Below are 17,758 nucleotides of genomic sequence, written 5' to 3'. Positions count from 1 at the left end.
TGGCTGCTCCATGTTGTTTTTGGCTGGATAGGGGGTTGTACTGTATATGGGGGAGTTCTTTCTGACATTGTTGTCCTCACCCACACCACCATCGTCACTGAAGGAGCTACTACCACAGATGGGACCGTGACAATCAGGTGATCTGCTAACATGATGTGAGGTCATGGAGGGTCACCTTGTTAATAGGGACATATAACACTAAATGAGTTTCCAATACCTTTCAGAGAGTATATTTATGTGATCAAAGCCATTCCCAGTGGTCTAACTGCACTAATGAAAAATAATATTAGCTTTGATGATGATCACAGAGAATATCCAGAACTCAGCCTGGAAAGCATGGGCTTACTTGAGAAATCTTGTAACAAATACATAACACGTTTCCATTCAAAAAACCAATTTATGCCTAGAGGTAAAACAAAATATTGGAACATGTTGGTTGATGCCTTACAAATACTGTATACCAAACAAACTTAAGGAAGTGCTCTTAAGATTTTACATAAGATATCACGTATCCATGTAATTCCATGTTGTCCAAATTTGTTGATGTTGATATGTGTTTTCTGTAAAATGGAAGGTGAAAATCTGACACACTAGGTTCTACTGTATGAGTGTAAGTCTGTGATAGATTTCTGGGAAAACCTTGCAGAACACATATTTAGCTTTTAGAAAACTACCCATGTTTTTGACATGAAGGTTATACTATGCTACTATTGTGATGACGACAAGACCATTGAAATTGTGATTTTTGTTTTTTTTATTCTTGTTGCCAAATACATAATCAATACACAAATGCACAATCAAAAATTCCAGAATTCTATACCAAAATGACAAATATTTGATTTAATTGAATCATCTAGTTAAGACATTATCCGTACTTAATAACAAAAATAATGACATCTTCTTGAATCATTGAGATCATGTATTTAAAGTGTGTTGTTTTTGCCTGTGTGTTTTGTTTTGTGTTAGACATGTTTGATTTAGTGATGTAAGTTGTTGATTGCTGATAATTTGTAGAATTAATATTTGTGCCGGATATTTGTAATGTGTACAGAAAAACAACACAAAAAACAAAGAGGAGGAACAGAGAGGAGGGGAGGAATGTCTTCAGGATCCTCCGGGAGAGAGAGGACAGGATCCCCCTATATTCCCCTCTCTGTTTTGGACTGACTTTATACAGGCTTCGATATACAGGCATCCTCGTCCTGGATGTAGTGATGGTGTGAAACAAACAGGATGCACGGCAGTGATGGTGTGAAACGTATAGTGATAAGTCTGATAATGATAGTTATATCACATTGTGATGTATATGGATGTGCTCTTCCATACGTCTTCTCTCCCCCTAACATCTCTCTCCATCTCTCTCCTCCAGATGTGCACCCCAGCCAACACACCGGCCACCCCGCCCAACTTCCCTGATGCCCTCACCATGTTCTCCCGACTCAAGGCCTCGGAGAGCTTCAACAGCAGCAGCCCCATGGCCTCCATGGCCACCTCTCCCCCTCCTCCACACGGTTGCTGGGGCGTGCCCCCACTCCCCATGAGCGGCCCACAGGGTCAGGGACTCTGGACTCAGGGGCAGCCCCCTTCGCAGCCCCCCTCCAACCCCGCAGTCTGGCCCACGGGGGTCACCGTTAACCAACACCAACATCCAGCCACCGAACAGAAGGCGAGTGTGGCCATGGAGGCCGAGAGATGAGGGGCCAGGACTAGACGTCCCTGGAGGGAGGAGAGGGGAGAGTGATGAGGAGAGAAAAGTGAAGGTGTGTCTCTTTCCAATTGAGGATGGTAGGGTGGAGACAGCTACACAAACCAAGAAAAACCAAGCAAGTACTAAACATGGACAATTCAAGAAGTGGAAACAATGCAAATAAGAAATCAAACATTTTTTTTGTTTTTTAACAAGCGCACACACTTAGTAATAAGAAAGAGAGCAACTGAAATCTTTGTTTAGAAAAAAATATTCTCTCAGTAAATGCATAGATAAGAGAAATGTATGGAACAAAAAATCTTCAAGCCCAAGGATTATACTTCTGATGTTTTCTGAGACAAGGACTTAAAAGGCAGCAACTGTTTCTGCTCTTTCTTTTCTTCTCTTCTTTTCATCTGTCCAAGTGTTTTTTCTGTACTGGGAACATGTTATAAAGTGTGTACTGCATGGAGAGAGAGGATCTGGCAGTGCAGTGTTTATACTCTACTCATCACCAACGTGTTTGTGTGCAGTGTGTAACCATCTCTCTCTCACACACACACAGCAGAGCAGAAGAAACAGCGACCTAGTTTTCATTACCCATCGTAAGGTGGGACTCTTACCTCACCTAGTCGTCACCTGACTTCTTTCAGCCTATCAGGGATTCTCAACTGTTTGACAGTGCAGGACATTTTTTTTAAACCAATTGTGATTTTTCAGCTCTGGTATTTGCTCATGTTGACGATGATATTGTTCACTGCTATAGCTTTTCTTTCCAACGAGGGGGGATGTTTTGCTATTAACCTGGTCTGGAAGATACAACTGTCCACTGCAAGGTTTCTGCAGATTTGGGTATTATATAAAAATCATGGTTTGATATATTATAGTTGAATATGTTTTTTTTCTTGGTGGGAGGATTTGCGAGTGGGCGGGATTTGTTTAGGTTGTGTTTAGGAAGAGCTGATCGGTGAGGGAAAAAAAAAATTATCTACAGAAAAAAAACAGACTACTATACTATCTGTAAAGCAGAACTTGCCACTTTGCATGATGTGCTCATAATGTATACTGTCTTTTGTAGCAAACATACATGAAACCGAGATGTGTTTCTGGCTGTGGGGTCAGGGGATAATACATTTGAACCTTTATTTTACTAGGCACGTCAGTTAAGAACAAATTGTTATTCACAATGACGGTCTACATGGTTGTATCCATTCCCTCTGGTATATCATTTGTATTGCAGCATTAAACAACTGGTTATCCCCTGTACTGTGATCCTGCCTATAGCAGGCTATGAAAGCCATTGATTCAAGGCAATATTAACATGCAGGGTCGGCCCCATTCAGTTCTGTTGTCATTGGGTTATTTAAATTGAATAAAGAATATAAAATAAAACCTAGCTAGAAATATTTTTTTCTTTTTTTAGAAAGAAAAACTAGGAATAACTTCTTTGGACAATATAATAATGATTATGAGTAAGCCATCTTTAAATTGACTAAAATAATGTTTCAGTTCATCCCTTATCCACCATTTTGTTTGAATCCGGGAGTCTCGGGATGGTTTCCCCCTGTATGACTGTATTGATATACCATTTCCACAATATTTGTGGACTACCTGATAATTAACTTATCATTTTTTGTGTTCCTAAATAAATATCGTATGTTGACCTTCAAGGTATGATGTATGTCTCTTTAGTTGTGACTGAATTTACTCTAGCCGTTAGCTGGTAGGTGAAAGAGAGATGGAGATATAGAGAAGAGAGGGGTAGAGAGAGATTGATATATACTGAACAAAAATATAAATGCAACAATTTCAAGATTTTACTGAGTTATAGTTCATATAAGGAAATCAGTCAATTTAAATAAATTCATTAGGCCCTAATCTATGGATTTCACATAACTGGGCAGCGGCGCAGCCATGGGTGGGCCTGGGAGGGTATATGCCCACCCACCGGGGAGTCAGGCCCAGCCAATCAGAATGAGTTTTTCCCCACAAAGAGGGATTTATTACAGACAGAAATACTCCTCAGTTTCATCAGCTGTTCAGGTGGCTGGTCTCAGACGATCCCACAGGTGAAGAAGCCGGATGTGGCGGTCCTGGGCTGGCATGGTTTGCGGTATTTAGTTCAGTTGGACGTACTGCCAAATTCTCTAAAACAACATTAGAGGCGGGTTATGGTAGAGAAATTAACATTAAATTATCTGGCAACAACTCTGGTAAACATTCCTGCAGTCAGCATGCCAATTGCACATTCTCTCAAAACTTGAGACATCTGTAGAATTGTGTTGTGTGACAAAAATGCACATTTTAGAGTGGCCTTTTATTGACCCCAGTACAAGGTGCACCTGTGTAATGATCATGCTGTTTAATCAGATTCTTGATATGCCACAGCTGTCAGGTGGATGGATTATCTTGGCAAAGGAGAAATGCTCACCAATGCATCTCCGGGGGCAAACTACCTGCCCTCCATGACACCTACAGCACCCAATGTCACAGAAAGGCCAAAAAGATCATCAAGGACATCAACCACCCGAGCCACTACCCGTTCACACCGCTATCATCCAGAAGGCGAAGTCAGAACAGGTGCATCAAAGCTGGGACCGAGAGATTGAAAAACAGCTTCTATCTCAAGGCCATCAGACTGCTAAACAGCAATCACTAACTCAGAGAGGCTGCTGCCAACATCGAGACCCAATCACCTGCCACTTTAATAAGTGGATCACTAGTCACTTTATACAATACACTCTAAATAATGCCATTTTAATTTGTAAGTCGCTCTGGATAAGAGCGTCTGCTAAATGACGTAAATGTAAATATAATAATGTTTACATATCTTACATCACATGTATATATTGTATTTTATACCATCTATTGCACCTTTGCCATCGCTCATCCATATACTTACATGTACATATTCTCATTCCCCTCTTTAGATTTGTGTGTATTAGGTAGTTGTTGGGGATTGTTTGATTACTTGTTAGATATTACTGCACTGTTGGAACTAGAAGCACAAGCATTTCGCTACGCTCGCGTTAACATCTGCTAACCATGTGTATGTGACAAATAACATTTGATTTGATACAAATTTGTGCACAGAATTTGAGAGAAATACGCTTTTTGTGCTTTTGGGACCAACACTTTACATGTTGCGTTTATAATTTTGTTCCGTATAGATAGAGAAAAGAGTTGAAGGAGAAAGAAAGGGAGAGTCAGCTTGGGTGAACTGAAATGTGTTAACAGTGACACAGAGAAGATGGATGAATCCTAATTATCACGCCTGGCTACTCAAGCGAGGAAAAGGAATTTAATCCACCAGACCAGTGTCAGACAGAAAGACTCCTAACTCCCGTTTAACCAGTAGGCTACCGTCGGTCTGCTTGTCCCTCAATACTGGTCTGACAACTATGCTGACTGGGCACTGATGACTATGTTTAGGCTCTCCTGCATGTGAGGTCATCAGGGCTGTGTGGAGGGGGAGGGGATGTGTGTGGACATGTGTAGGCTCTCTTGACAGACTGGTAACGTGCAAGATTAGGTTCTGGGCTCCGAGATTCATTTGTGTGAGTTTTTCTTCCTCACTACCACCTTATTAGAAAGAGCCACAGACACACCTACTGTAGCAACGCTGAGCTGTAAGTATTGGATGAGATACAACTGATCCAACAGATGAAAAAGGGAAGGTGTGGAGTTCGACAGAGAATAGATTAAAGAGTAGGAGAGAGAGCGTCATTTGATTTGATAGAGGGTTTGATCAAGAAGGCAGCCATCCCTCCTTTTACCTCCCAGAATAAAACACAAACAACAGCTGTTTCCAACACACACACACACACACACGCGAGACGCACACTCATAAACAGACACACACAAACACATCCGTCCTATCGTCATAGTAACGGTGAGGTCACTGAGTTTTGAGTTTGTCCTCAGCTCACCGCTGCTTGCTTCACACTCCTCAGCAGGAAATGAGAGAGAGCGCCTTTGATTCCTGTGTGCCCTGCCCTTCCCAACCCAGCGTTGTGTGTGTGAGTGATTCAAAGCACTGCCAACTTGGCACTGGGCTGCGGCTCTGAGCCTGTGGGAGCAGGCATGGGACCCAGCCTGACTAACAGTACCCAGAGTATTCTGTCTCACACACACACACACACACACACACACACACACACACACACACACACACACACACACACACACACACACACACACACACACACACACACACACACACACACACACACACACACACACACACACACACACACACACACACACAGTTGTGTTTAGAGCACCACAGAACAGCACAGCCTGGTACAGTATGGTGCAGTGGAGGCAGTTGGCCAAAATACACTCACATGACAATGAGACCTGAAGACTTACATCAAGGCTTTAGCTCGGCGTGCTAACACAGTACTGAGTAACCCAGACCAGATCACCCAGGTTGGATACCTGTTTAGTTGGTTGCTATAGAAGAGTAGGCTATGGTGTAGATTTTCCATGACACAGCCAACCACATTACACAGCACAGTAGTACTGCTCACAGAAACTCAATACAGCATATCCAATGTTAGACTAAAACCTTATAGCAACGCTTACAGGAACATTGCATATAATCTAATAATGACAAAGTCAGTTTCATACATAGGCTTCTCTTATTCAGCGGGCAAACCATTTGCAAAGCCACCAATATTAGAAAGCAGCCTTTGAGTCCAACCACTCCAGTCAGGAATGCTGGACTTTAGTGTACGCTTTCACTGGTGCTGGCACTGGACCACACTGAGATAGCCGTTTCAGGCGCAAATTGCCCTTCACCACAGATCTAGGATCAGCCTACCCACCCCTAATCCTAGGGTGGGAAACGCAAAACTGACCTTGGTGTCTAGGGGTAATTTCATTATATGCTGAGTAGGCCAGCCAGGCAGGAGAGATAAAGGGAGACAAGAGGAGAGCAGGGGAGAGTATCAATCAAATCTATTTTATAAAGCCCTTTTTATATCAGCAGTTGTCACAAAGTGTTTAGACAGATACCCAGCCTAAAACCCCAAAAAGGCAAGCAATGCAAATGTAGAAGCACAGTGGCTAGAAAAAAACCTGGAGAGGAACCAGACTAGAAGAGGTGGTCAGTGCTCTTCTGGCTATGCCGGGTGGACAGGGGCGAAAATCTGATATCCACTTTGGAGGGGACAAATACATGAAATTTTCTCAAGAGCAATTCCTGAGGGGGACACCAAAAGTAGTGCTGTAACACATAGCCTACATTGTAATATGGTAAATGTATATTGAGGAACCAAAGAAATAAGGTGTTTGCCGTACTCCTAACTACCGGTACCCAAAACTACACAACTAATCACAACAGCAATACCATTGCCTTTAACAAATCTTAGTTCAGTCACCAGTTTAAGTTGAGAGTGGGGGTATCCATGGTATTTTCCAATTATGTTCCTATTTTACAAGTCAAAAAAAATTGAGAACCTTTCATAATGTTGCCAAACAAAGACTCAACAAACTTACCTGAGACTCCCTGTCTCTGCCAGTCTGTCCCTGCATATCTCTCCCCAACTCTGCTGTCTGTGTGCCATCTGTTGCCTGCTCTGCCTAATGACATCATTGTGAAACATTTCCATTAGAATTTCATTTCTTTCTTATGAACATTTTATCAACTAGTCTTTGAGATATTAGGCTACTAGGGTTCTTACTATGCGTTTTGGTGTATTGAAAAATACTCTGATGTCCGTCTTTTATTTTTCTGCCATTTTTCTACCTGGCTGGCTACACACACAGTGTGTAGGTTATTTACAGTAGGAGATGGGCTTCTATCATCTTCAATCATTCTATATGGGCTTCGATCTAAAAGGTAGCTAGCAAATGTGAAACGGATTAAAATGACAAGAGTTGACAGCTGTATGAGTTCACCATTTACACAACATATGCTGCAACCTTTTGTAATTTTAATAGTTTGTTTCATATTGGCTGGCTTCCAACAATAGCTGAATTTGCAAAGCTAGCGAGCACCAATTCAGTTTCAGTGGTGTTTGCTATAATCTTTGCTACCCGGGTTAAATAAAGGTGAAATAAAATAAATAAATAAAAGTTCCCTTGCGACAATTTAGCTTTTGCAACGAGACCATTAAATAATTTTAAGACAATGGTAGATGAGTGTGTAGTTCTGTTCAGTTTGGACTTCAGTTTATCGCTAACCTTATCACAGGGACTTTGAAGCACTAACTTACATCATCTGCATGCTGATTCCATCTTTGACGACGCCACATAAATGGAATAGGTACTAGCTAGCTTAATAGTTAATATTTGCGCGCTAGCTCTGCATATTCAGCTAGTGTGTGTGTGCGCGATTGACTGGATGAACCTCACGGCAGTTACGTAGCAAGCTAAGGAACTGGCAGTGGATCAAACCATTGTGAGACAAAGGGCGGGGGGATCGCAATCTTTTGAAACTTAAAAACGCGCTATTAAGTGTCTATAATCAGCACAATTGCTTTCATTGCGTATTATTAATATTATTTAAATTACATAGTTATGTTTCAGTGATATATTGGGGGGGACAAATCATATTTTTCCCAGGATGGGGGGGTCGTGTGTCCCCCGTCCCCCCCGGGATTTCCGCCCCTGCGGGTGGAGATTGTAAGAGTCCATGGCTATTAAGGCCAGATCATTCTTCAAGATGATCAAATGTTCATAGATGACCAGCAGGGTCAAATAATAATCAGTGTGTTTCTAGAGGGTGCAACCAGTCAGCCCCTCAGGAGTTAATGTCAGTTTGCTTTTCTTAACTGAGCATTCAGAGGTTCAGACAACAAGTGTGAGAGAGAGAAAGAGATACAATCTAGTAGAGGAGAGTAAAGGAGAGCAGGGGAGAGTAGAGGGCATGGTGGTATTGGGTGTGTTGGTAACCTGGCCCCTGAGTCTCTCCGGGTGAGGCTGAGGACGGTTGGTTCCTTAATAAATGTCCATGAGTTAGCAGGAAATGGGACAAAGGTTGCAATATGCTGGAAGGGAGGGGCAGGAGGGAAGGAGGGAAAGAGAGAAATAAGACAAAAGAAAGATTGTGAGTGTGTAAATAAGAGAGAAATTGACTGCGCGAGAGAGCGAGAGAGGGAGAGATTAATATAGATGGATCCATAGAAATCTATTACAACTCTCCGCTGGTCCATTCTAGTGTTTTATAGTGTTGAAACTCAGCCAGAGAGAAGACTACAGGGAGACATCTCTACTCACCTCACTGCCCTCACACTTATATACTCTCATGAACAGATATATAACTCATACACATTATAAGGTAGTACAATAGGTACAGTGCTTTATTATCCATGTTTGTTAGAGAGATGGACCTGTACATTTCACAGTGCAATGGCTATGTGCAATGTACTGTATGTAGCCTACCATGTGAATGAGATGCTCCATTTATTCTATACAGCAGCAGTATCAGTAGCTACAGTCAGCAGTAGCCTGTACTAACTGGCCTTGACATGCACCCTGTGAACCTACAGTAGCATGACAATACCCCATGCAGCTTCAGCCCTTCCATGGTCCACTTCCTAAGTGGGGCACAAAAGGCTGGTTTATTGTGGCTCTGTTCTGTGGCATGTCAGTACTGCCTGAGTAAACACACACACAGAGAGTGAAGGCCTAGACCTATCTGAAGAAAATAAACTTGGCTCCTAAGACCGTCACGAACTTCCACATATGCACCATCGAGAGCATTCTGTTACGCTGTATCACCGCCTGCTACAGCAACTGCATCACCCGCAGCCGCAGGGCTCCCCAGAGGATGGTGCGGTCAGTCCAACGCATCATCGGAGGCACAGTGCCTGCCCTCCAGGACATCTACAGCACCCGGTGTCAGAGGAAGGCCAAGAAGATCATAAATGACCTTAGCCAGCCGACCAACGGCCTGTTCAGCTTGCTACAATCTAGAAGGCGGAGACAGTAAAGGTGCATCAAAGCTGGGACCGAGAGACTGAGAAACAGCTTCTATCTCCTGACATTGCTCATTCTGATAATGCTCGTTCTGACATCTAATTTATTGATATTTATTTTTGTGTGTGTGTGTGTGTGTGTGTGTGTGTGTGTGTGTGTGTGTGTGTGTGTGTGTGTGTGTGTGTGTGTGTGTGTGTGTGTGTGGTGCAATGGAACAGTCCAACACCAAGTATGTCCTACTGTGATGATGTGTTGTAGGGGAGACAGCTGCTCTTCTGTGTCCTGAATATGCTGCAGCAGGAGAGAAGTGGAGAGAGGGGAAAAGGAAGAGGAGACAGGGGGAGAAAGAAAGAAAGAAGAAGAAAGAAAGAAAGAAAGAAAGAAAGAAAGAAAGAAAGAAAGAAAGAAAGAAAGAAAGAAAGAAAGAAAGAAAGAAAGAAAGAAAGAAAGAAAGAAAGAAAGAAAGAAAGAAAGAAAGAAAGAAAGAAAGAGCAGAAGAGTGACTAGTGGCTGTGAGTCTCTTATGTTATGCGTCAGTTCTTTCATTCTCATGGCATTACTCACCTCCAGAGGCCAGCTGCTTAGTGCTACATGGGAGGTAACACACACACACACACACACACACACACACACACACACACACACACACACACACACACACACACACACACACACACACACACACACACACACAGAGTACAGAGGAGTTTATTGATGAGAACTCAGAGGCTGAATAGGAACAGAATTCTGTGGCGTAATCCGGCCATGATGCAATCTTCCAGATCAGTGGTTCCCAAACTTTTTATAGTCCCGTACCCCTTCAAACATTCAACCTCCACCTTGCTAAACCCTTCATGTCTTATCCACATCCTAGCCCCATCCTAGCCTCAACCCTAACCCTACGCTTGCTTCATGTCCCCTTCCTAGCCTCAACCCTAGCTTCATGTCCACATCCTAGCCTCAATCCTAACCCTAGCTTCATGTCCCCATCCTAGCCTCAACCCTAACCCTAGCCTCAACCCTAACCATATCATATTTGTGTACCTTTTCTCCATGTGTTTTATGTGTTCCTCCCTGGTGCGTCAGTAAAATATGAAAATAGTCTGGGTAGCCATTTGATTAGAGGTTCAGGAGTCTTATGTCATGGGGGGTAGAAGCTGTATAGAAGTATCTTGGACCTGGACTTGGCGCTCTGGTACCGCTTGCCGTGCGGTAGCAGAGAGAACAGTCTATGCTAAGATGATATAGCATACAATAAGCCCATGACAACAAAAAGACAACAGTCACATAGTGGCGGAATAAATTAAACTACACACATTTGTTTCATCACAAAACTGGAAAGCAACATCTGTCCAGTGAAGTCCACAAAGCAAATATTGCATGTAACAAACATCTATCACCTGCAGCATGGTCAAGCAAGTTAATATTTGACAGTTTACTAAACAACTACTGTTTTTGAACCCCAGAGTTACCGCAAATCATCACAAAGACAACAGGAACACTGCCTCTGCTAATCCAGCACCATTTCAATTTAAACATTTATATATCATCAAATAAACAAAGCTACAGTGCCTTCGGAAAGTATTCAGACCCCTTGACTTTTTCCACATTTTATTACGCTACAGCCTTACTCTAAAATGGATTAAATAAATACAAATCCTCAGCAATCTACACACAAAACCCAATAATGACAAAGCGAAAACAGGTTTCTAGAAATATTTGCAAATGTGTCAAAAAATAAATAAATAAATACCTTATTTACAGAAGTATTCAGACCCTTTGCTATGAGTTTTGAAATTGAGCTCAGGTGCATCGTGTTTCCATTGATCATCCTTGAGATGTTTTTACAACTTGGAGTCCACCTGTGGTCAATTCAATTGATTGGACATGTTTGGAAAGGCACACACCTGTCTATATAAAAAGGTCCCACAGTTGACAGTGCATGTCAGAGCAAAAACCAAGCCATGAGGTAGAAGAAATTGTCCACAGAGCTCCGAGGCAGGATTGTGTCGAGGCACAGATCTGGGGAAGGGTACCAAAATATTTCTGCAGCATTGAAGGTCCCCAAGAACACAGTGGCCTCCATCATTCTTAAATGGAAGAAGTTTGGAACCACCAAGGCTCTTCCTGGAGCTGGCCACCTGGCCAAACTGAGCAATCGGGGGAGAAGGGCCTTGGTCAGGGAGGTGACCAAGAACCCGATGGTCACTCTGACAGAGCTCCTCTGTCAGAGTTTGGAGTTTGCCAAAAGGCACCCAAAGACTCTCAGACCATCAGAATCTTGTTTATCTGGTCTGATGAAACCAAGATTGAACTCTTTGGCCTGAATGCCAAGCATCACATCTGGAGGAAACCTACAGCAAAGCATGGTGGTGGCAGCATTATGCTGTGGGGATGTTTTTTTAGCGGCAGGGACTGGGAGACTAGTCAGGATTGAGGCAAAGGTGAACGGAGCAAAGTACAGAGAGATTCTTGATGAAAACCTGCTCCAGAGCGCTCAGGACCTCAGATTGGGGGCGAAGATTCACCTTCCAACAGGACAACAACCCTAAGCACACAGCCAAGCCAACACAGGAGTGGCTTCGGGACAATGTCCTTGAGTGGCCCAGCCAAAGCCCGTACTTGAACCCGATCGAATATCTCTGGAGAGACCTGAAAATAGCTGTGCAGCAACCCTTCCAATTCAACCTGACAGAGCTTGAGAGGATCTGCAGAGAAGAATGGGAGAAACTCCCCAAATACAGGTGTACGAAGTTTATAGCGTGATGCCCAACAAGACTCGAGACTGTAATCGCTGCCAAAGGTGCTTCAACAAAGTTCTGAGATAAGGGTCTGAATACTTATGTCAATGTGATATTTCAGTAGTTTATTTTTAATACATTTGCAACAAACAAATGTACTTGTTTTTGCTTTGTCATTATGGGGTAACTGGGATAACTTAGATTGATGAGGGGAAAAAAACAATTGAATGCATTTTAGAATTGTTTTTTTTTTACCTTAATTTAACTAGGCAAGTCAGTTAAGAACAAATTCTTATTTACAATGACGGCCTAGCAACAGTTAACTGCCTTGTTCAGGGACAGAAAGACAGATGTTTACCTTGTCAGCTCAGGGATTCGATCTAGCAACCTTTCGGTTACTGGCCCAACGCTCTAACCACTAGGCTACCTGCCACCCCACAATAAGGCTGTCACATAACAAAATGTGAAAAACGTCAAGGGGTCTGAATACTTTCCGAATGCACTGTATATATTCTTAGTTTACTACACTGAAAACAGACTTAAAAAGATACCAAAAACAATTTAGTCCAATCAATGTTGCTAAATATCATGTGGCTGTCCATGGAACTGTTTTCTGTCTGTGTGTACGTGGAAGTAAAAATAATTTGGGGGACTCACTCTACTTGTAGACTTGTTGAACACCAATGCCGTCCTCCTCTCTTCCATGTTGGCTAAATGGTCTGTGTCTCTGTACGCTTTTAGTTTTTATTTTATTTGGCTACCTAGATAAAATGCTTGCTAGCCTAAATTCCTCGCATGAGCAACAATGAACCAGCTAAGTTAGCTAGCTAATTAACGTGAGTCTAGTAGGCTACATCTACGCTACATATTGAACTTCAATCATCTCAGTCCAGTGCCTCAAAATATGAATTTATGGTTAGATCAGAATCGCCGTCATAATCATTGGGCCTGTACAGAGAAATAAGTCAGTCAAAACCACAAGTCTCAAATCCCCATCTCCATCCATGGGTTAGTAAAAGGCTGATTTAGCAAGATAGCTACCGCAGGACATTGACCAGAAACAGACATGTTTATCTGACAATTATGTTTTGCTCAGGATGTGATTTGATTGGTGTGAAGCCGAATCCAAACTGACCTCCCTTAGGGGGCGTTTTGCCGCGCCAGGACAACCCACAGTTGAGCTCAGTCCGATGCTGATTGGCGAATTATTTTATTGAAAAAATGATCAAGGGAAGCCAAATACTTTCTGGCATCAATCAAATGATACAGCAGCAACATGTCATACTCTTTTGGTCCAGACATCATCAGATACATGGGCTACACATAATGAGACAGAGGGGCGCTGTTTCCCTCGCTCGGATGATTTATCTGAGATTCAGCCACTTGCGAATTGAAAGAAAATTATGAAAACGAGACGAAAGACTAATTATGTTTAAATTGTATTTTTTTTATTGGTAAAATATTTGGGGAAGCCCTTGCTTCCTTTGACATCCATGAATATACGCCACTGTCCATGGGAGGTAACACAAACAGCTGGCATCACTGACATGGATGCTCTTTCCCTGTCACTCGATCTGTGTCACATCTCACAGGAGGGTATAGGGAGCAGCAGGACAGATCACCCATGAAGATAGGTTTTGTGTGTGTCTGTGTGTGCGCGTGCGTGTGTAATTGTTGGTAATGAATGGCGATTAGCAGACACCCTGTGGGAGGATACCTGAACTAGGATCCCTCATGTCACCTGGGAGAGAGAAAGAGAATTAAGTCAGAGGAGGAGAGAGAATCAAGGAAGAGTTGGAATGAGAGAGAGAGGGAGTGAGAGAAAGAGAGGAGGATTGGTAGAGAGTGGGTGTGGGGGAGGAGTGGAAAGGAGGAGGTAGAGAAGAGGGGGCAGACTTCTTTGTCTGGTAGTTAATATTCCATCTCTGTATGATGCAGCAAGGCAGAGGGAGGGAGGCATGTAACACAGATAGCTGTTCTACTTAAGACATACCAGAGAACTCTTCAATATGACATGCCGTAGGCCGCATTGGCATCTATGAGAGGCTGCCCTCTAGTGGTGGTAAAAACCACAGCATATACAGTATCATAAGGCACCCACTCTATACAACTAGAAAATAGGTTTCAATACAAATAAATAAGGCCAACACGATAAGGCTACAGCAACTGCTATTCTTATCTGCATAAACTGATTAGTTACAATGATTATGATTAAAGCAGCTGGTGATTGTGTTGCAATATGAATGGGAAGTTGTGTACAGTAGTTATTAATGTGAATATAGGTCAGGATGGAATGAGCTCACTTCCTGTTCTATTCTGATGAAGTGGCTGCATGTTTTATTGACTTGATTATGATTATGGTGGCTGGCTGGGTTCAAACAGAGCCAGTCTCACTGGGTACAGTATGATGTTTATTGTTTACTCTACATTAGGCGTATTTGAGACCTAGGTTCAAAAACATATGCATTTGAATATTTGTTATTTAAAATACTTTTTCTGTGTATTTGAGTATTTTCAAATACACAGCCCAAAACAAGTACTTTAATTTGAGTATTTTAATGGTTATTTGTAAAAACCAAATAGTATTTCAAAGTATTTTCAAACAGTTTAAAATACAATTTTCAAATACCTAGGCTAAAAGGTATGGGAGTCTACACTGAGTATACAAAACATTAGGAACACCTGCACCTTTCATGACAGACTGACCAGGTGAATCCAGTTGAAAGCTACGATCCCTTGATGTCACCTGTTAAATCCACTTAAAATCAGTGTAGATGAAGGTGAGGAGACAGGTAAAAAAAATAAAAGTTAAGCATGGATTGTGTATGTGTGCCATTCAGAGGGTGAATGGGCAAGACAAAACATTTAAGTGCCTTTGAACGAGGTACGGTGTAGGAGCCAGGCGCACCGGTTTGAGTGTGTCAAGAACTGCAATGCTGCTGGGGTTCACGCACTCAACAGTTTCCCATGTGTCTCAACAATGGTCCACCACCTAAAGGACATCCAGCCAACTTGACACAACTGTGAGAAGCGTTGGAGTCAACATGGGCCAGCACCCATGTGAAATGCTTTCGACACCTTGGCCTGACAAATTGATGCTGTTCCGAAGGCAAAAGGGGGTGCAACTCAATATTAGGAAGGTGTTCCTAATGTTTTGTGAACTCAGTGTATAACACATTTTATAGATCTTAGATACACACACACACACACACACACACACACACACACACACACAATATACACAGTTGAAGTCAGAAGTTTACATACACCTTAGCCAAATACATTTAAACTCACAATTCCTGACATTTAATCATAGTAAAAATTCCCTGTCTTAGGTCAGTTAGGATCACCACTTTATTTTAAGAATGTGAAATGTCAGAATAATAGTAGAGAGAATGATTTCTTTCTTTCATCACATTCCCAGTGGGTCAGAAGTTTACATACACTCAATTAGTATTTGGTAGCATTGCCTTTAAATAGTTTAACCTGTGTCAAACGTTTCGGGTAGCCTTCCACAAGCTTCCCACAATAAGTTGGGTGAATTGTGGCCCATTCTTCCTGACAGAGCTGGTGTAACTGAGTCAGGTTTGTAGGCCTCCTAGCGCACACTCGCTTTTTCAGTTCTGCCCACAAATGTTCTATAGGATAGAGGTCAGGGCTTTGTGATGGCCACTCCAATACCTTGACTTTGTTGTCCTCAAGCCATTTTGCCACAACTTTGGAAGTTTGCTTGGGGTCAATGTCCATTTGGAAGACCCATTTGCGATCAAGCTTTAACTTCCTGACTGATGTCTTGAGATGTTGCTTCAATATATCCAGATAATTTTCCTTCCTCCTAATGATGCCATCTATATTGTGAAGTGCACCAGTCCCCCCTGCAGCAAAGCACCCCCACAACATGATGCTGCCACCCTCGTGCTTCAGGGTTGAGATGGTGTTCTTCGGCTTGCAAGCATCCCCCTTTTTCCTCCAAACATAACAATGGTCATTATGGCTAAACAATTCTATTTTTATTTCATCAGACCAGAGGACATTTCTCCAAAAAGTACGATCTTTGTCCCCATGTGCAGTTGCAAACCGTAGTCTGGCTTTTTTTATGGCGGTTTTGGAGCAGTGGCTTCTTCCTTGTTGAGTGGCCTTTCAGGTTATGTCGATATAGGACTCGTTTTACTGTGGAAATATATACATTTGTACCGGTTTCCTCCAGCATCTTCACAAGGTCCTTTGCTGTTGTTCTGGGATTGATTTGCACTTTTCGCACCAAAGTACGTTCATCTCTCGGAGACAGAACGTGTCTCCTTCCTGAGCGGTATGACAGCTGCATGGTCCCATGGTGTTTATACTTGCGTACTATTGTTTGTACAGATGAACGTGGTACCTTCAGGCATTTGGAAATTGCTCCAATGGATGAACCAGACTTGTGGAGGTGTACAATTTGTTTTCTGAGGTCTTGGCAGGTTTCTTTTGATTTTCCCATGATGTCAAGCAAAGAGGCACTGAGTTTGAAGGTAGGCCTTGAAATACATCCACAGGTACACCTCCAATTGACTCAAATGATGTCAATTAGCCTATCAGAAGCTTCTAATACCATGACATCATTTTCTGGAATTTTCCAAGCTGTTTAAAGGCACCGTCAACTTAGTGTATGTGAATTTCTGACCCACTGGAATTGCGGTACAGTGAATTATAAGTGAAATAATCTGTCTGTAAACAATTGTTGGAAAAATGACTTGTGTCATGCACAAAGTAGATGTCCTAACCGACTTGCCAAAACTATAGTTTGGTTAACAATACATTTGTGGAGTGGTTGAAAAACGAGTTTTAATGACTCCAACCTAAGTGTATGTAAACTTCCGACTTCAACTGTACCTACATATATTCACACACACACAAAAGTATGTGGACACTCCAAATTAATGGATTTGGCTATTTCAGCCATACCCGTTGCTGAGAGGTGTATAAAATCGAGCACACAACCATGCAATCGCCGTAGACAAACATTGTCAGTGGCCTTACTTAATGGCCTTACTGTAGAGCGCAGTGACTTTCAATGTGGCACCGTCATAGGATGCCACCTTTTCAACAAGTCAGTTCGTTGAATTTCCGCCCAATTCAGTTGGAGTGACTTAATAAATGTAAATGAGACAGATAAAATTGTAAGTTCAGCAAGACTACTGTCACCCCCCCCCAAAAATGTGTGACATAAAGTGGTTTCTGTGCCAACGCTAGTCTCATTTGCTTGTGTGCATGCGGCTATTCAAAACAGGTGCCCATCCACCATCTTCACTGGAATGGTTTGTGTCATCATGAGTAATAAAACATGCAAATGCATGAAAGCCTATGTTTTGCCCTTCATAAGCTGATATCTGGTTATTTTCTTCCCACTAGGTGGCATCTAACAGAG

At 42.4% G+C, this 17,758-nt stretch overlaps 1 protein-coding gene across 1 annotated transcript in view; it reads left to right on the top strand.

Annotated features, from left to right (window-relative positions):
* Positions 1–3,357, top strand: part of ubald1a (UBA-like domain containing 1a) — a 31,172-nt gene extending 27,815 nt beyond the window's left edge. The window contains exon 3 of the mRNA XM_014179674.3: positions 1,370–3,357. Within this exon, the coding sequence (XP_014035149.1) occupies positions 1,370–1,696 (327 nt within the window). The 3' untranslated portion in view covers positions 1,697–3,357. The remainder of the gene's footprint in view (positions 1–1,369) is intronic.
* Positions 3,358–17,758: the final 14,401 nt, after the last annotated feature.

This window comes from Salmo salar, chromosome 28, assembly GCF_965601325.2.
Source record: "Salmo salar chromosome 28, fSalSal1, whole genome shotgun sequence".
Lineage (NCBI taxonomy): Eukaryota > Metazoa > Chordata > Actinopteri > Salmoniformes > Salmonidae > Salmo > Salmo salar.
This window is presented reverse-complemented; position numbering and strand designations above follow the sequence as displayed.